This window comes from Papio anubis, chromosome 13, assembly GCF_008728515.1.
Source record: "Papio anubis isolate 15944 chromosome 13, Panubis1.0, whole genome shotgun sequence".
NCBI lineage: Eukaryota > Metazoa > Chordata > Mammalia > Primates > Cercopithecidae > Papio > Papio anubis.
Window position 1 is genome coordinate 44,965,410 of NC_044988.1, and position 21,074 is coordinate 44,986,483.

Genomic DNA, 21,074 nt, shown 5'->3' on the forward strand with positions numbered 1-21,074 from the left:
GCACTCCAGCCTGGGTGACAGAGCGAGACTCTGTCTAAAAAAAAAAAAAAAGAAAAGAAAAAAGTCATCAGAAAGCAGGCTAAGGATATGAATAGACAATTCTCAAAAGATATAGAAATAGCCAATAAGCAGATGGAAAATGCTCGACATCACTAAGATGGGGGAAATGTAAATCAATATCACAATGCCATACCGCCTCACTCCTGCAAGAATGGCCATAATCAAAACAATAAAAAATAATAGATGTTGACATGGATGCAGTGAAAAGGGAACACTTTACACTGTTTGTGGGAATGTAAACTAGTACAACCACTATGGAAAACAGTGTGGAGATTCATTAAAGAACTAAAAGTAAATCTGTGGTTTGATCCAGCAATCTCACTACTAGGTATCTACTCAGAGGAAAATAAGTCATTGTACAAAAAAGATACTTGCACACTCATGTTTATAGCAGCACAATTTGCAGTTGCAAAAATTGCAAACCAGCTCAGATGCCTATCAATCAAAAAGTGGATAAAGAAAATTGGTATCTAAATACCATGGAATACTACTCAGCCACAAAAAGGAACAAAATAATGGCATTTGTAGCAGCCTGGATGGAATTGGAGACCATTATTCTAAGTGAAGTAACTCAGGAATGGAAAACCAAACATGGTATATTCTCACTCATATGTGGGAGCTAAGCTATGATGATGCAAAGGCGTAAGAATGATACATTGTACTTTGGGGACTCGGGAAAGAGTGAGGGGTGATGAGGGATAAAAGACTACACATTGGGTACAGTGTACACTGCTTGGGTGATGGGTGCACCAAAATTTCGGAAATCACCACTAAAATATTTGTTCATATAACCAAACACCACCTGTTCCTCCAAAACCTATTGAAATAAAAAAAAAATTGCCTTCTGTACTGTATAATGTGAACTATATTGTAATAACATTTCTTTTTATAGCATAAATTATTTAGTGCTCTTACTGTAATTCATTGAGAGTCAGCAGTTAGGAACTTAGACCATATGACTTTTGCTTCTTAAAAATTTAGAAGAATGCATTGCAGAATTATATTGTCATTTAGTATCACCCTTCAGATCAGTGTCTACACAAATATTTCTGTGACAAACTAAAAAACCTTGTTTGTTTGTTTATCTATTTATTTATTACTTTTTTGAGACAGAGTCTTGCTCTGTTGCCCTCTCGAGTTCAAGCGATTCTCCTGCCCCCGCCTCCTGAGTAGCTTCACATTATACAGTACAGAAGGGATTACAGGCACGTGCCACTATGCCCGGCTAATTTTTTGTATTTTTAGTAGAGACAGAGTTTCACTGTGTTAGCCAGGATGATCTCGATCTTCTGACCTTGTGATCCACCCGCCTCAGCCTCCCAAAGTGCTGGGATTACAGGCGTGAGCCACTGTGACCGGCCTATTTATTAAAATTTAATTACAATTGATTTTTGCTTTTAAAGGCTCTTTATCTGTCAAAAAAATTATTTTGTATCCTGAAATTTTCTGAAATAATGAACTTTTATATTGTTTATTTAAAAACAAGAACCTTTGACATATCATAAGTAACATTAGTTTCTCTTGGTATTCTTGTGTTTAGCATTGTTGCAGTAGCTATGGACATAAAAAGAAATATAATTTAACAAACATGTAAAAAATACCCATGTATGCTAGGCTAGCACAGTGAAGATAAAAAGAGTTCATTAAGATGAAAAAAGGCACAGATAAATAATTGCAAGATAGTTGGAGAAACAGGGAATACATATATATATATATTAGGTGTTGAAATGATGTATTATATTGAATATTATAGACAAAATAAATTTTACTGTTCTTTCATTCAACAGTGGCCTATTTAATTCATATAGTACTTTAGTAAATTCCTTTAACTCAGTGTTCTGTATTGTATGTTGATTGCCATATAAAGCTACTTAATTCTTTTTCATCCATTATTTATTTAAGGAATATGATCGTTAACAAAAGGACTGTGTATTTTCATTATACTTTGTCTTTTGTCCGTGGGACTGTCACAGAGTATGTTTATAATGAGTGGTGTATAGAATTAAACTTATATTGCCTTATATTTATATTCCTAGAAGTTGATGCATTAATAACTGATAGAAATAAATTTTACCTGGAGGATATTATGCTTTTATTCACTTTATTTCCAATTTATGTATAACTCCTAAGCAAGATCATTTTCAAATTCTGACTGCTACATAGATTTCAAAATTTGTCTTTAAACATTAAGGAATAAAATAAGTAGAATGAAGCTCAAATTTTAGAACAATGTCTCCATGAGACAGTTCTTTATGCCATAGGAAACCATTGGTTGATAACCTTCTCAGTCAATGTTGCTCTTCAGTGTTGAATTGTATGTATTCTTATAAGGATAAAACATTTTTAAGTTGGTAAGACTAGCTAAATTTGCTTTTTGTGCTTATGATGTAAAGAGAAGATTTAAATTAACACCAACAGCAGAGGCTGTTAAAAATGTAGAATGTTATACTATGAATTTAAATAATCTTTCTGTGCTTGTCATTTTACATGGATAGTATCATAAGACAAGTAATTACAGATTAAGACCTACCTAGCAAAGGGAAAACTAAATTACACGACTTTATTAAGGCATAAATAAACCTGTTAACCATTATCTGGAACACCAATTAGTAGAAAGAGCACTGACAATTTTATTTATCAACATTAAACACAATTATTAATTGCAGACCTGATGAATCTAGCAGTGAGCAGGCCATGTTGGATATGCTGGAACCTTAAGTCCATTATATGAGAAGGATGATTACCAAAATCCTGTGGGGAAATAAGTAATTGTAGTTGTAAAATTTTAATTGCCTTGGAATAAGGCAAATTATATTTTCTTGTCTGAGAATATAAATAGTATGGCATGAAGGTAACAAGCTTCGGTAGTTGTAAATAGAAAATGGATTTATGTTAGGTTTTAAAACAAAGAAAAGAGTGATGAATTTTTATTCATCACTATTCCATGTGAATGGCATACTGTAAATACATGCAGATTTTTTTTTTTTTTGGATGTATTCTTTAGTAGGTGAGCTATTCTCTGAATTCCTTTTTTTCATAGTGAAAATAATGTGGGAAGGAACTTTTTGAATGAATTACTACAGGTGAATGGGAATTATATAATTAAAAAATATTTTCATTATGTGATCAGCAGTGTTGTGAAACGAACAAGAGACAATTCACATTTTTGTGCCTTTTTTTTTCTTTTTCTTCGAAGATCCAAATTCCAGAATTTGTGGACATTTACTCATAGGTGCAGCCAAGAATTCTTTTGCAAAACTCATGGATAAAATTAGTCTGGTAATGGAATGTATACCTCTGCACAGTAGCAGGAGTATTACATATGTAGAAAAAGATTCCCTGGTTCAGAGGCTGGCCCATGGACTTCATAAAGTAAACACACTGGCCCTGAAATTTGGTTTGCGTGGCCATGTGCCCATTATGGTATGTATACACTTTCATTTAGTAGTAACCTAAGAACTTGTAGGTATAATTTTGAATTAGCCTAATTTGTAGTTTAAATTATTAGTTGTACATGAATGTATCTGGATTTTCTTTATAGTTCATGTAAAATTTTAATATGGTAAATAAAAGTACTTCCAAATAAATGTCCAAAATATCAAAATACAAAAATCATGGGCCAGGTGCGGTGGCTGATGCCTGTAATCCCAGTACTTTGGGAGGCCAAGGTGGGTGGATCACCTGAGGTCAGGAGTTCAAGACCAGCCTGGCCAACATGGTGAAACCCCTTCTCTACCAAAAATACAAAAATGAGCAGGGGGTGGTGGTGTGTGCCTTGTGCCTCTAATCTCAGCTACTCAGGAGACTGAGGAACGAGAATCGCTTGAACTTGGGAGGTGGAGGTTGTAGTGAGACGAGATTCTGCCACTGCACTTCAGCCTGGCCTACAGAGTGAGACTGTCTTACCAAAAAAAAAAAGAAAATGAGGCATGCCATTAGTGCTAAATTTACTGTTTTCTATAAATGCACTGCAACAGAATTGTGTGAGACCTAAACAGCTGTCAATTTCATTTTTAGCGATCTAGATTATTTCTTTTCTTCAGATGTTCATTTTTCATAAGTCAAATTGTTGGTCACATAAACAATAAAGTTTTCACCTCTACGTTTCTGTAATAACTGGCACTGGTTTTTGGATGATCTGAGTTACATTTAATTTAGTAAAATGGTCATTGCTATTGTTAGTAAATCTGTAGTTACTGTTTATGAAATTGCTCTTGTTTAACAACAGAAAAGCACAGCGTCGTTGCAGAAGCAAATATTTGGATTTACACAAAGACTGCATGCTGCAGAAGTGGAGCGCCGCTCACTACGCTTGGAGGTCACAGAATTCAAACGAAGTGTGAATGAAATGAAAAAGGAGCTTGACAAAGCCCAGGGTCTGCAAATGCAATTAAATGAATTTAAGCAATCTGTAAGTATATATCATTTAGGAAACTATTGCTTTGGTGATATCTATTTCTTTATCTCTATATCCTTTTTCCTTAACTTACGTTTGTTTTGTCAAATAATTCAAAACCCTATTAATAACATTTCTTTTTCTTCAGAAAACTTCCCTTCTAAAATGCCTCTAATTGCTGATGTTGGTGGCAGGCGAGGGAGTGGGGAGAGAGATTTCCTCTCTTCTTTTTTTTTTTGAGACGGAGTCTCACTATGTTGCCCAGGCTGGAGTGCAGTGGTGCTATCTCAGCTCACTGCAAGCTCTGCCTCCCGGGTTTAAGTGATTCTCCTGCCTCAGCCTCCCAAGCAGCTGGGATTACAGGTGGCTGCCACCACGCCTGGCTGATTTTTGTATTTTTAGTAAAGATGGAGTTTCTCCATGTTGGCCAGGGAGGTCTCGAACTCCTGACCTCAGCTGATCCACCCACGTTGGCCTCCCAAAGTGCTGGAATTACAGGTGTGAGCTACCGTGCCTGGCCTCTTCCCTTCTTATATTGAATATTTTAAGTAAATTAGACTAGTATGAAATCAAATTGCTTTTCCAAAGAAATGTTCAGTTTATCTAACGTCCATCAATGACATATATGTATTATTTTAAAAAGCAGAAAATAGCTGAAAAAGCAAGGCCGTATGCCAAATACCATTAGATCAAGAACAAAATGTCTAAGTATGTGAAGCACAATATAATGCAGACATCTATGTATTCTGTTAGCAGTTGGGATACTTACTAACATTGCTGTTTTTAATGTGGATATGGGAACATAGAGTTAAAAGATTACCCTGAAACTTCAAGACTGTATACAACTTAAAACAACTACTGTAACTTCAGTTTAAATGTGCTTTTAAGTTTATCTTTTGGTTAATTTGGAATTTACAGTTTTAACATTTGCTGTAACAGAGGCAGCAGCAGGTATAGTAGTTTAGTTATCAATCCTATGATAATGTAATTGTGCTAGTGTTAATTATTATTTCAAGTAGATACACCTTCTAAGGGCAAAGAGTTCCTATGAATTAGGCAGGTCAAGGAATCATGAAATACTCTTAAGCCATAGATTTCTTTTCAGTAAATGTCTCAAGACACCATAATTTTTCCTTCTCTTAGTTTTTTGCTCAGAGAAGGAGAATTTATGAGCTGAGCTGCTTCAACTTTTTTTTCTAATTATAAAAGTTGTAGAGGACAACCATAAGTAAAAATACAAGAAAGTATTAAGAAGGAAGTTTAGACCGGGTATGATGGCTTATTTCTATTATAATCCCAGTGCTTTGGGAGACCAAGGTGGGAAGGTTACTGGAGGCCAGGAATTCAAGAGATAGTGAGACCCCATCTCTACAAAAAAACATAGAATATTTATTTTAAAAAAGAGGAAAGTTAAAATCATTTTCATCTTACCACCCAGAATCAATCACTGCTGAAATGTGGATGCATTTTGTTCTCCACATTTCTTATGTATATATGTGCCTATGCATGCCTTTATGCACAATTGTAGTTTGGAATAATTTTGTAATACAGTTTGTATCCTGACATATAAATATATGTATACATGTATGCACTTAAAGTACTGTAATCATTTTCCTTTGTCATTTATTATTAATTTCATTTCAGTTAAGTGAATACTACTATGTCATGTGGATGTATCAAAATTTGAGTATTTCCGTTTTCAGAGACATGTGATTTTTTCCATTTTTTGCCATTTTACTTAAATAATAAAGAGATGTTTATACTTTTAAAAACGAATTCTTTTGAAGCGTGTCTCTCCTTCCATTTGATTTGCTTCTGTATCATATAAACAGCTAAATTTGGGATATTGAGGTAGTCTACCAAAATGGACACAGTCATTTATGCAATTTGAGATTTAGAATATAGTCAACTGTATTTATATTTATATATAAATATATGTAATTATATATAATGGCTTTTGTAAAAATTGGAAAATTCATTACATATGTTGCTCTCTGGAATATGTATGAAGAATTCTAAATATTCTACACAATTTGATTTCCTAGTCCATAGTTAAGTATTAAGAAAATGAGTTTGCATCTTATCTTTGGTTAGTTTAGAAGTAGTCAGGACTTAATTTCTAGAATCTAGAGAGAAGGTTAGAGTTTGAGGGAAGGTTGGTGGAAGGTGACAGAATCCTCTTGTAAGGGCTTTTTTTGAATAACTGGCTTGCAGTAATTAGGAGTGTGTTTGAGGAAGTGCTTAGTGTGAATTGCTTCCTTTGAAGTGTAGGCATAAAAATAGGATAATAATTGAGGGAAGAGGTACTTAATTTTTACTTTATTTTGCCTTATTTTATTTTTTGAGATGGAGTCTCGTTCTGTCGCCTAGGCCGACAGAGATTGCAGTGGTGCGATCTCAGCTCACTGTAGCCTCCGCCTCCCAGGTTCAAGGAATTCTCCTGCCTCAGCAGGAGTTGGCATTACAGGTGCCCACCACCATGCCCAGCTAATTTTTTGTATTTTTAGTAGAGATGGGGTTTCAACATGTTGGCCAGGCTGGTCTCATACTCCTGACCTCAGGTTATCTCCCCGCCTCAGCCTGCCAAAGTGCTGGGATTACAGACGTGAACCATACCCGGCCAGTACTTAATTTTTAGATATTGTCCTACAATTATAAGTTATGAAGTATGTGACAGTTTCTAACATTTAGTGATCATATTGACCATGTATCAGACACTGACCCTAAGCACGTTACAGGCATTGACTCATTTGGTCCTTATAATTATCTCACATACTATTATATTATTATAATATATAATATTATTGTTTCTAATTTACGGATGAGGATTTTGGAGCATGTAGAAACTAAGTAACTTGCCTGAAGTCGTATAGTTATTAATGGAAATGACAGAATTTGAACTTAGTTCATGTGGCTCTAAAACTCATGCTTTTATTCACTTCATGATAGTGGTTAATGTTGATACCTAGGTGTGTTAATAAAGGGTTGTTTTATTAAAAACATAAAAAATGAAAAAAAGATGCTATTTTCCTCTAAGAAAATTGGAGAGAGTGCCTGCAACCATTTGTCTCTCACTGATTTCAGACAAAGTATATTGGAGAGAATAAAATAGCTTCTTTATAGTTGGTCTAAAATTATAAAGGGAAACATCCTGCTCACCAAAAGCCATTTAGTACCTTAATGGTTTTAGAATACTATGTCCATCTACTGACAGTTGTTTCTTAACAGCTAACTTCCCCAGTCTCATGATCTTTGTTTGTTTATTAGCTCCTTACACTTGCTTTCACACACCATCTCTTTCTTATTCTGCATTGCTATGCTTGCTTGATTTTATTTACTTTACAGAGGAATAAACAGAATTGAGCCAGTCTCTGGGAGGGATGGATGGACAAGGAAGAGGCTAAAATTACCTGAGTTTTTAGGTAAAGAGGAAATTTTGGAGGATTGTGAAGGGAACATACATTCTGTTAAACAGGGAAGTCCTGCAAAGTGGTGGGGATGTTGATGGAAAGATCTTATTCACTTGATGGTCAAGTGAATTGAAAAGGACAGAATGGTCTCATGGCAAGGAGTGGTAATTTAAAACAACACAATACATTAAAGATAGAAGAGGTACAAAAATATATGCTCACAAGACCCAGCGCATAGAGGGATGTTAATAAATAGAAATAGAACTGGAGTGCTGAGAGGAGACTGTTAGATTTGATGTTTTGAAAGCTGAGGGTTTGGTTGTAATAGCACAATGTGGAGAGTTCGGCAGCTGTTTAACAGGGAGTAAAAAGTTGAATGTTCTGTACAATCCTAGCACTATAAAAGTATCAGTGACATATTAGATATACCTTTTACTAGGTGACTCTTTGAAAATGAGGCAACTTTCCTCTGTGCCTTGTGATCATTCTCATTAGTTTATATTAACTTAGGTAAATCATCAGACATCTGTTTTTATGCTACACTATTGGCTTTTGAAATTTCTTCAGTGTTGAGAAATGCACTCTTAAATTGTTGAGAAATGCACCCTTAAAAAGAGAAATAAGAGTTTTAAAAGACAGTTGCTTCATGGAAGTGGCAGGCAAGGTACCTGCTGCCAAAATAAAACTGAGTGCTTGTGTATTATAATATAGAAGGACCCATGTAATTGATTTATCCTAAAACTTAGTTTCAGCAAAAGTCTTTCTCTTTATATGAACGGCATGCTTGCTGTTGTTGGCCCACGAGGAAACTGTGACTATGCACATTTCTATTTTTGTCTTATTTGTCAGAAAAATAAAAGACAAAGTCTATATTCAGTTACAATAATTACTAGATGCTTAGAATCAAAAGGATGTTTTTCCTGCTTTTTCCTCCCAAATTTTTTGAAATTTCAAATCAACCTGCTTTATATTTGCGGCGGATGATATTAATGCACCTCAAATCCTTTTTTACAATGGGAAAGTTAGAAATTTTAAATAGATACATGTATACCTTGTGTATTTAAGTGGCCTGAATGGTTCCCTTGAGTTTTCCATATATATTTCTCAGTTATCTACCTTTTGTGAAACCTTCCTCTTTTTTACACTTCACTATGTCTCTGTTGTTTGTCGTATCTAAGTTTCATTTGTTTAAATGTTTTGAACAGGAGATAATATAAACTTGTCTTGTCCTGGATTCTACATCCCTATCTAGAACTGTCAGTTATTCCAGAGCAGAGTACTGTGCCCTCCAAAGCAGGCACTATATTGTAAAAACCATGTTGTGTATTATGGCGTGGATTTTGTTGGCAGATGTTTATATATGAATATTCTTTCATACAACAAATATTGAACACTCACTGAGTGCCAGGCACTCTTCTCGGTTGGATGAAAAGCTAAATGAAGTCCCTGCTTTGTGGAGCTACACCTTTATATGTGTGGTTGGTGGCAGGGTGTGGACAGGCAATAAAAAAAGTGAGGTGAATTTAGATAATGACAGTGGCTGTGAAGAAAATAAAACAAGATGGTATAAAAGTGTGAGTGGGAGTTGGAGAGGTGTAGACATGTAAGACCTGCCTAGGAGAAGACATTTGACTGGGGAGACCTGAATAATAACATACACTGAACACAAACTTTTAGGTGATCAGTTAAAAGCCAAGGAAGTTGTTAAAGGTTTTAATTCCCACAATCATAATCTTTATAAAAAGTGTTCATGTATGAAAACTTAAACTGAGCATCATGGATTTATTTGGAATTTCAAATGAGTTTTCTAAGATTTTATTTGACTGAAAATGAAAACTAAGTATGGCTATTGTGCTTCAAAAATCACAGTAGTAGTTTTATCTTGACTTATGCAATTAAGAAAAGCTAATTGTATTTTTTTAATGTATCAAATGCCTAGAAATGTTTGTATTATATTCCTTTAGTTTTGAAGACGAAATAATAACAATGCAGTTAGCTTTATAACTGATTCTCCCCCCTCCCACTTTTTACAGAAATTGATCACCCATGAGAAGTTTGAAAGTGCATGTGAAGAACTAAATAATGCATTACTTCGGGAACAGCAGGCACAAATGCTATTGAATGAACAGGCACAACAACTACAGGAATTGAATTATAGACTTGAATTGCACTCCAGTGAGGAAGCTGACAAAAACCAAACTCTTGGAGAAGCTGTTAAGGTAAGAGAATAAAGGGATATTTGCATAAAGGAATATTTTATCTATGCGTGGATCTTAGAGGGAATTATGATATCTCCTGAATAGGAATAGATCCCAAGATGTGAAATTTTATTCTATGAGGATAGAATGAAACATGGTTCTAAGACCTCAGTTACAAGCCTGCATTCACATGTATTGAGAAGGTAAAAGTAGGCTTTACTTGTTAGTTGAAAACAAAGTGAAGATCTTTTCCAGTAATAATAACAATTATTATTAACAGTAAAATTAACAGTAAATGTTTTGTTTCTTTTATCTTCCTTATTTCTTCCTCTCTTTAGAGTTTTCCTTTTCTTGTTTTGTACCCAATGGACTTTGGAAACTCCACACATCTTTTGGATTCTGGAAGGTTTTGGTCTGGGTCTGATTCTTATATAAGTACATATTTGGGGAGGAGGGAGGTTTAGTTAGAAAGAGTTCTGTCTGTCATATATTTGTGGTAAAGGTATTTCAAAGGAAAAAGAGAAGCTATCATTTAAAAGTTGAGAAAATTTCATTAATGGATTTAGGACTATAGTACTTTCTGGAAATGTTGCCTACAAAGTATAATAGAATTCTAGTTTTTGATTATAAAACTTGTGGATTTATCACTAGTGAGATTATATACGTTGGAATGGAACTAAATCCAGGGAAAACAACAGCGATATAGCCTCTATATAGGATATCATACTTAATACAATTAATCAACTCAGTGTTGGTATTAACTTATACAAATATATCTATTTTTTCTGATATCTTAGTAATACTATTATGATCAATGATAAAATAGCCAAAATTTATTGTTAACTTCCTGTTTTTCAGGCACTATGCTAACTACTTTAAAACACTTCTGTACTCATCACACAAACTGTATGGGATTATTCCTGTTTTATAGATGAGAAAACAGATGCAGAGAGGTGACATAACTTACACATTTCTTAGTAAGTAATGGATCTAGGGAGTCAGATTTCTATCCATCTTCCTAACCACCACATCATATGTTCCAGCGTCCATTTGCCAGGCTTGGTGTTACTGTCACTACATGAGTTATTCATTTTAAACTACCTCTGTGAGGTAGGTACTATTGTTATGATTTTGATATATATATATTTTTTTTGTTTAGAGACTTCAATAAACTTGCCCAGGATATCCTGTAAATGTTGAAACTGGGATTTAGTTTTCAGAAAAATTAGAAAAATTTGAAATCTAAAGCAAGAAAATACACATGAATTTAAAGAGGAAAATATAGATGTCCTTTAAGAAGAGGAAAAAATGACCAGGATGGTATTAGTATTTTAGAGTATATTTTTCCAAATATATGTATTAAATTGAACAATTTGAAATTGCTGTTTTTACAAGTGAAAACTAGACAAATGCCAGCAATTTCAAATGGCTCAACCTAATACATATTATTTTTCTTACATAAATGAGAACATACTTATATACTGTTTTGAAACTTACTTGTATTACTTAGTAATAGATTGTGAGCATTCTTGCTTACCAACTGATATGACTGTGAATTTTTTTTTCACTTTTTTTTACACAAGTAATAAATATTTATTGTGGAAAAAAAAGAAAATATAGATGAAGAAAAATTAAAATAATCTCAAATCATATCACCTGATATATCCAGCATCAACATTTTGATATATATATTCCAGACTTTATGTTTTACAAATATAGAAATATAACTGAATATAGGTTAATAAAAATACAATCACACTATTATACATATTGTTTTTTACTTACTTTCTTCAAACACCATGTCAAGGATTTCTTTCTATGCTAGTAAGTATAGTGGTATTTGTCAGGCCTTTGAGCCGAAGCTCAGCCATTGTAACCCCTGTGACCTGCACACATACGTCCAGATGGCCTGTAGGAGCCAAGAATTCTGGAGCAGCCAAAAAACCACAAAAGAAGTGAAACAGCCAGTTCCTGCCTTAACTGCTAACCCACCTTACGACATTCCACCATTATGACTTGTTCCTGCCCTACCCTAACTGATCAATCATGACGTTCTTCTCCAGGACAATGGATCTCATGATCTCGCCACCATGCACCTTGTGACCCCCTCCGCTGCTGACAACAGTTAACCACCTCTAACTGTAACTTTCCACTGCCTACCTGAGTCCTACAAAGCTGCTGCTCTCCTATCTCCCTTCGCTGACTCTCTTTTCAGACTCAAATCACTTGCACCCAAGTGAATAAACAGACTTGTTGCTTACACAAAGCCTGTTTAGGTGGTCTTCTATATGGACACGTGTGACAGTATCATCAGTTCATGGCTGGTTGAATTATTTTGGATGTATATTTTTTCTTTTTATTTTTAACTGACAAATAATTGCATACATTTAGGGTATATTTTGATGTTTTGCTATATGTACGCATTGTGGAATGTTCAAATCAGGCTAACATTCATCTTTTCACATACTTATCATTTCTTTGTGGTGAGAACATCTAATATCCACTTTTTTTTTTTTTTTTTTTACCATTTTGAGATATACATTATTATTATTAAGTATACTTACCTTGCTGTACAATAGATCACCAAAATTTATTCCTCTTGTCTAGCTGAAACTTTGTACCCTTTGATTAACATTTGACCATCCCCACTCGTGACTTCTAGTAATCACTTCAATGTACTGTACGTAATTTATTAACCTAATTTGATATTATAGATTTGGATTTATCCCAGTTTCTTCCTCCTCCTTCTCCTCCAACTCTTCTTCTTCCTTCTCTCACTCCTTTCCCTCCTCTTCTTCCTTTTTTTCTCTTCCGCTTCTCCGCCTCCTTTTGCTATTATAAGTAAGTATTAAGATGAACAACCTGGTATCTAAATGTTATGCAAATATCTGTGATTATTTCATTAGGATGAATTCCTAGATGAGGAATTACTAGGTCAGAAACCACATACATTCAAATAATGTACATATTATCAATTGGCCTACAGCAAGTCTCTACTGATTACATTCTCTCCTAAGATATATGAGAATTGCACCTTTGGCCCTACCTGGCTGTTACTATTTAAAACATTTTTGACAATTTGATAGATATGTCCTTGTTACTTTAATTTGTATTTCTTTTATTATTAGTTGAGTTGAAAACTTTTATAAGTATATTGGTCATTAAACAACATTTTTATGCTTCATGTCCTATTAATAGATAATCTAATGAACCGTGCTTTGGAAATGCATCTGTGTCATATTCAAGTCTTTTTCTCTGTTACAGTTTGTGTTTAGCTATAATATCTTCCAGCAGATAAAGAGATGTTCATGTTAATTTTTTTAAATTGCCAGTAGCTTAAATATTGTTGTCAGGAGTGGAGAATTGTTTAATTACTATCTCTTAATTAGAACTAGCAGGCGGTAATGTGAAAATGCTCTCTTGTGGGAGGCAACATGGTTCAATGGAAAAAGCACTGGCCTTGGAACAAGTATTCTTGAATTCAAATCCCAGCTCTGTTGCTTGGGCAAATTACTTAACCTTCTGAGCCTCAGTTTCCTCTTCTGCAGAAATAAGGATAATGATACTTAAGTTATAGGATGTTTATGAGAATGAATTAAGATTCTATTTGAAAAGCAAGTGTATGCTTGTTAAATATTCTGTTGTGTTTTCAGTAATGCTTTAAAAAATAGTTTTTTAAAATATGTTGTGTGCATAACTTCTTTTAAAAAACAAAGTATATTGTTTCTTTTTAAAAACGAAGATCATGAGTAGATGTGGATACAGAAGAAAAAACAAATTATCTGTGATTTATAATCTGAAAGCAATCACTTAACATTTTGGGAATTTTGTTTTAAATCATATCTTTTTTTTTTTTTTTTAAAAAGACAGGGCCTCACTCTGTTGCACAGGCCACGACCTCCCAGGCTTAAGTAATTCTCCTGCCTCACCCTACCAAGAAGCTGGGTCTACAAGCACATGCCACCACACCCAGCTAATTAAAAAAATTTTTTTTGTAGAGATGGAAACTCCCTGTGTTGCCCAGTCCTGGTCTCAAACTCCTGGGTTCAAGCGATCCCCTTGTCTTGGCCTCCCAAAATGCTGGGATTACAGGTGTGAGCCACTGTGCCCAGCCTAAATCATTCCTTTATATGTAATAGTTTTTATAAATAATACTTTAGACTGGATCCTCAGAATGGCCTTTTGTTTTAATACAGCTAAATCTTGGATTAGACATTCCCTGCAATAAATGCAGTGCATTAAGGAGTAAAGGAAATCTCCAAGGACAAAAATAAACGACAATATTTTCAAACGTCAGTATGTGGAAATCAAAGTTAACACTGAGTAGATGCTAGGTTTGTCCTGGAGGCAAATACAGGTTGAGCATCCCTAATTTGAAAATCCAAAATCCAAAATGCTCTAAAATCAAACTTTTTGAGCACTGACATGACACTCAAAGTAAATGCTCATTGGAGCATTTTGGATTTCAGGTTATCAGATTTGGGATGTTCAACCAGTAAGTATATAAATAATGCAAACATTCCAAAATGCAAAAATATTCAAAATCTAAAATACTTCTGGTCCTGAGCATTTTACATAAGGGATGCTCAACCTATACCAATATTCATCCTGGAAATAGGAGACTAAGCTTTGGGTTCCACCTGCAGATAGGAGCTTGAACCTAAAGCTCCCACATTAAGAAATTGCTTAATAACCTGAAAGGGATAATCAGTAGTATTCCATTGTTCTAGGCAAAAGCTAAGGCAAAAGTCTACCTGGATAAACGCTTGCCTAATCTAGTTCCTTCAGAAGCCCCCAAAGAGTAAGATCAATGAAGTAACTGACACATGAATAGATGGACATATATTAATCTTTTTTTGTTTGTTTGTTTGAGACAGAGTCTCACTCTCTTCCCAGGCTGGAGTGCAGTGGCCGGATCTCAGCTCACTGCAAGCTCTACCTTCCAGGTTCAAGTGATTCTTCTGCTGCAGCCTCCCAAGTAGCTTGGACTACAGGTGTGCGCCACACCTGGCTAATTTTGTGTTTTTAGTAGAGACGGTGTTTCACCATATTGGCCAGGATGGTCTCGATCTCCTGACCTCGTGATCCGCCTGCCTTGGCCTCCCAAAGTGCTGGGATTACAGGCGTGACAGATAATATTAATCTTACATGCAGCCGCATTGCTAAACTCTCTTGTCATTTCTAGTGCTTTATCTATACTGTCTAGGGCATAGACAGTAATATTAATCTGATAGTGATAGTTTTGTTTTTTGTTTTCAAACCTTATCCTTTTAGGTTTTTTTTTTTTTTTTCTGCTGCTTACTGGCTAAGATAAAGTGTTGGGTGGAGGTAGAGGTGGTAGGCATCCTTATCTTGTTTCCAGTCTTAAAGACAATCTTTCTAAGATTTCTTCATTAAGAGGAAATTTGATGTAGGTTTTTAGTTGATAATCCTTGTTGGGTTAGGGAATTTATCTTCCTATATTATGCATAATTTAAAAATCATGGACCGGGCACAGTGGCTCACTCCTGTAATCCCAGCACTTTGGGAGGCTGAGGTGGGCAGATCACCTGAGGTCAGCAGTTCAAAACCAGCCTGGCCAACGTGGTGAAACCCCATCTCTATTAAAATACAAAAATTAGGCGTGGTGGCGGGCACCTGTAATCCCAGCTACTCGGGAGACTGAGGCAGGAAAATCACTTGAACCCGGGAGACAGAGGTTGCAGTGAGCTAAGATGGTGCCATTGCACTCCAGCTGGGTAACAGAGTGAGAGTCTGTCCCCCGACCCTACTCCCCCCCCAAAAAAAAATCATGAATGGATGTTGGATATTATGAAATACATTTTATGCATCTATTTAGATAATCATATGACTTTTCTCACTTATTCTGTTGGCATGTTGTATTATATCAGGTAATAGCAAACTGTGATTTGTGTTTGTACAGCCCGTGAGCTAAGAGTGGTTTTTACATTTTTAAGGGAGTATAAAAAATAAAACCACAGAACAACATGTGATACAGATGGCATGTGGTACACAAAGCCTAAAATATTTCGTATCAGAAGTTTGCTGATGCCTGGGTTATATTTTAGTATTCTAATGTTAAACCAGCCTTGTATTCCTGAAATAAACCCAATGTAGCTATAATGATTTTTTAAAAATACATTGCTGCACCCAATTTCTTAATTTTTCACTTGGGACTTTTCGATCTATAGTCTTAATTGGAATTGTCTTGTAATTTATCTTTCTCCTACTGTCATTATCACTTTCTTGAAATCAGGATTTTGCTGACATGAAAGGACTTCTCTTCCCACTCCAAACACAGGAAGCGGTGTCTTAGTGCATTTTGTGCTACTATGACAGAATAGCACAGATGGAGTAATTAAATAACAGTAGAAATCTATTTCTCAAGGTTCTGGAGGCTGGCACCAATATCAAGGTACTGGCATCTGGTGAGGACCTTCTTTATCTGTCATGCTATGGCAGAAGGCAGAAGGGCAAGAGAGTGCTTGCACACTCTAGGGGAAGGAAGTAGGGAAGGGGGCCAAACCCATCATTTTATAAGAAACCCTATTTCGTGGGTTAATTTATAACTCACTCACTCCCACAATAACTGTATTAATTCATTTATGATGGCAGAGCCCTGATGACCTAATCACCTCTTAAAGGTCTCACCTCTCAGCGCTGTTGCATTGGAGATTAAGATTTTAACACATGAACTTCGGCAAACACATTCAAACCCTAGCAAGTGGAAACTAGAAAAAATATAACAAATGCATTTTGGGTTATAGCCAAGCTTAAAGAGAGCAAAATATTCAAGTTCTAGAAATAAAGAGGACCAAAACAGCAAATGATGAGGACTCAACACCAGATGATGAGAAGGAGCTGAAGTCTAATTAGCTCATTGGAGTGTGCAAACCTAGCTGGAGGCCAGAGTTGATAATAATTACATTAGGGAAATCTAGGCTTTAAGCCTCAGAGAATAGGAAAGATCCACCTATGTAAAACTAGGCATCTGGAAGGGCTGCCCTACTGTGAAATGTGGGTGAGAAAATCTCTGCCTAGCAGCTGCATGAGAATTTGACATCTACTCAGGGCTGTGGGTAGGAAAAGTTACTAAGGAAACTGGAACACAGGCCTGTGCTACACATAAATACAGGGTCTTAGTTTACACCTTCATGATCCAAGTACTGTTTAGTTGAGATTTAATCTTTAAAATAGTACAGTCCAGTCACCAGTGTGACCTTGTAGAAGGGAACGTGAAAATGTTCAGTAGGGATGTTTCTGCATTTCAAAGAATACACTCAAGACTGTTAAGAAAAATTCAATATTTGATAGTAGGATTCAATATTACTAATCACGCAAAAATGAATTGCACATCAATTGAGAATATTTACACTTTAGGTGGTAGAAATACTAGAAGCATTGAAATCAGCTAAACGGATACCTTAAGGGTTTTTTTGAGCGTTCTAAGAGATAAGGTATGAATAGAAGTTATAAGACGTGAAAATACAGTCATGGAGATTATTAACTCAGTGAACATTGAGTAGACGTTGATGAAATATATTAGCAAATTGGAAGAAAGCTGAGGAAATAATACATAATGTTCTCCAGAGGGACAAAATGATGGATAATAAGAAATTAAGAGGAAAGAAAAAGAGAATGAAATATTTAATAAAAGAATGAAAGTAGAGTACCATAAGCACCTATAAACATAGTAATGAGAGGACAGAATAACTAAGACAAGAGAAAGTCTTTAAAGTTATGGGAGTAAAAGGATTACTTAGAGAAGAATAACAATTAGATCCTAAGAGTAATGACTTAATTCAAAATAACTTCATTGAGGTATAATTATAACAATATGTACACTTTAAATATATAGAGCTCAGTGCCTTTTGACAAATGTATACATTGAGTAACTACCACTACAGCAGTCTGAGCTCCCTCCTCAGCCCTGGGGTTGGGGAGGCGGAGTGCAAGGTGGGCCAAGTCAGACCTGGCAAGTATGTCCTCAGGCAATGGGCACATTTGTGGAGTGCACAGTGGTCTGAGCTCCCTCCTCAGCCCTGGGGTTGGGGAGGAGCATTGACAGGGTGCAAGATGGGCCAAAGGAGACCTGGCAAGTACAGCCTACAGCCTATAGGGGAGCCTACAGATTCCATATAGCAGTCTCAAACATCAGTGCTAAGGGAGAAACCAGTGGGTGACCAGCAAGCATCCAGAGGTGTGCTGAGGTTGTATAGTAAGTGTGAGTTTTTAAGAAACTGCCAAAGTCTTTTTCAGAATTGGCTGCGTGATTTTACATTTCCATCAGCAGTGTATGAAAGTTCCATTTGCTTCACATCCTGGTGAATACTTGGCACTGTTTATCTGTTGTAATGGGTGTATATGGTATGTTTTTTGCATTTAATTTGCATTTACCTGATGATTAATTATGTTAATTATCTTTTAGTGTACTTATTCATATATGTTCTTTGTAAAATATCTGTTCAAACCATTTGATATTTGATTGATTGATTGATTTTTTTGAGACAAGGTCTCCCTTTGTCACCCAAGCTGGAGTGCAGTGGCGCTATCATGGCTCGCTGCAACTTCTGCCTCCTGGGCTCAACTAATCCTCCCATCTCAGCTTCTCAAGTAGCTAGGACTACAGGTGCATGCCACCATGCCAGCTAGTGTTTGTAGTTTTTGTAGAGACGGAGTTTCTCTATGTTGCCCAGGCTGGTCTCAAACTCCTGGGCTCAAGCAATCCACCTGCCTCAGCCTCCCAAAGTGCCGGGAATATAGGCATGAGTCACTGTGCTTGGCCAACATTTAATATTTTAAACGTTGCGTTGTTTGTTTTATTCAATTGTAAAAATTCTTTCTATATTCTATATATAGATTCTTTTTTCAGATATATATTAATAATATTTTCTTTCATTCTTTGGTTTGCTTTTTCGTTTTCTTAACCGTATCTTTCAAATAAGAGTTTTACATTTTGGTGAAATATCCGTATTCTAACTTCTATTGTTGTAGTTGATGCTTTTTCTGTTTCATCTAAAAAATGTTTGCTACTATGATGTGAAAAAGATTTTACCTTTTTGACAATAATATGAGTTAATTTTTATACATGGTGTGGTGTACGGGTTAAAGTTTATTTTTTTCCAAATAAATCTTAAATTGTTCCTGTGCTATTTAAAAAATATGATCCTTTTTCTATTGAATTACCTTGGCCCCTGTATTAAATCCTCTGTGTGTGTAAATGTGTGTGTTTGTTTCTTTATTACTGGACTCTGTTTCTGTTTCATTGATCTATATGTCTTCCTTTATGTTAATTCCACAGTGTTTTAATTGCTTTATCTTTATAGGATGCCTTGGAATTCATATTTTTAAGGTGCTGTAAGTCCTTTAACTTTGCTCTTTTTTTGAAACTGTATTTGCTATTTAGATCCATTGAATTTCCTTACAAGTTTTAGAATCAGATTGTCATTTTCTTGTAAGACATTAAGTTTATTGATACAGGCTTTATAATACTCCATTATTATATTTTTAATTCTTGTCGGATCTGTTGTGATAATTCCTCTTTCAGTCCTCATACTGGTAATTCGTATTTTCTCTTTAGTTAGGAGTTTATTAATTTTGTTGTTCATTTAAAAAAAATAAGCTTTGGCTTTGCTAACTTATTCTATTTTTTATAATATTCTGTTATTTTTATTATTTCCTTTTTTTTTTTTTTTAGTTTTTAAAATTTTACTTTAAGTTCTGGGATACATGTGCAGAACATGCACGTTTGTTACATCGGTATACATTTGCCATGGTGGTTTGCTGTACTTAACAATCTGTCACATTTTAGGTTACTTTAGCCCTTCTTTTTCTAGTTAAGGGATTAGCCTATTAGATCAGGAATCAGCAAAATGTGACCCACAGGTCAAATGTAGCCCACTGTCCATATATAAAGTTTTATTGAAATGCTACTATGCCCGTTTATTAAAATATTGTCTGTGGCTGCTTTCTTACTACAGTGGTAGTTTTAAGTAGTTGCAACAGTGACCACGTGGCTCACAATGCCTGAAATATTTACTATGTAGTTTTTACAGGTATTGAATATTTTTTAGAACTTTATAAAGTCTCTGGTATTGGCTTATTAGGTATTTCTCTTTTTTATTTTTAGGGGCTGCTGTAGTGTTTATATCTCTTTCACGTATCACAGTCTATTTAAAAATAATATACTACTTTATGTATAATACAAAAATCTTACAGCACTGTACTTCCATTTCTTCTCTTTCATTCTCTTTGTGTTGTTGTCATAGATTTCAATTTTACATGTATTATAAACTCCATACTATATTGTTATCATTTCAACTTTTAATAGAAAATTAGATTTTAAAGAAATTGAAAAATAAGAAAACAATTATCTTTCATCATTGCCCATATATATACCATTTTGATGCACATTTCCTTTATAAAGACCCTTGTTTCCATCTAGTGTGATTTTCCTTCTGCTTGAGGAACTCCCTTTAACATTTCTTGTGATACTTGTCTTTATTTTTGAAAGGTGTTCAGTATAGATGTCTATGTTGACAGTTTCTTTTAGCACTTTAAATATGTTGTTCCCTTTTCTTCTGGTTTGCATTGTTTCTGACAAGAAATATGTGTTCATTTTACTTTTGTTTGTCTGTGTGTAATGTGCCTTTTTTTCCCCTCAGGTTTTGTAAAGGTTTTCTTTACAAATTTTAATTTTTAATGTTTGTGGGAACATAATGGGCTATATATATATTTATGGGGTACATGAGATATTTTTATACAAACCTTCAATGTGAAATAATCATATCATGGTAAATGGAGTATCCATCCCTGCAACCATTTATCCTTTGTGTTGCAAACAATCCAGTTATACTCTTTTAGTTATTTTTAAATGTATAATTAAATTATTACTGACTGTAGCCACCTGTTGTGCCATCAAATACTAGGTCTTATTCAGTCTTTCTGTCTGTTTTTTTGTACCCATTAACCATCCCGACCTTCCCACACATCCCCACTACTCTTCTCTGC

General features: G+C 35.0%; 1 protein-coding gene across 6 annotated transcripts in view; it reads left to right on the forward strand.

Moving 5' to 3' along the window:
- The window catches only part of CCDC171 (coiled-coil domain containing 171), a 501,053-nt gene that overhangs the window by 299,793 nt on the left and 180,186 nt on the right, over positions 1-21,074 (forward strand). For all 6 annotated transcript variants that reach the window (XM_031654260.1, XM_031654264.1, XM_031654261.1 and 3 more), the window contains 3 exons: positions 3,257-3,483; positions 4,289-4,471; positions 9,900-10,085. In XM_031654260.1, the coding sequence (XP_031510120.1) occupies positions 3,257-3,483; positions 4,289-4,471; positions 9,900-10,085 (596 nt within the window). The remainder of the gene's footprint in view (positions 1-3,256; positions 3,484-4,288; positions 4,472-9,899; positions 10,086-21,074) is intronic.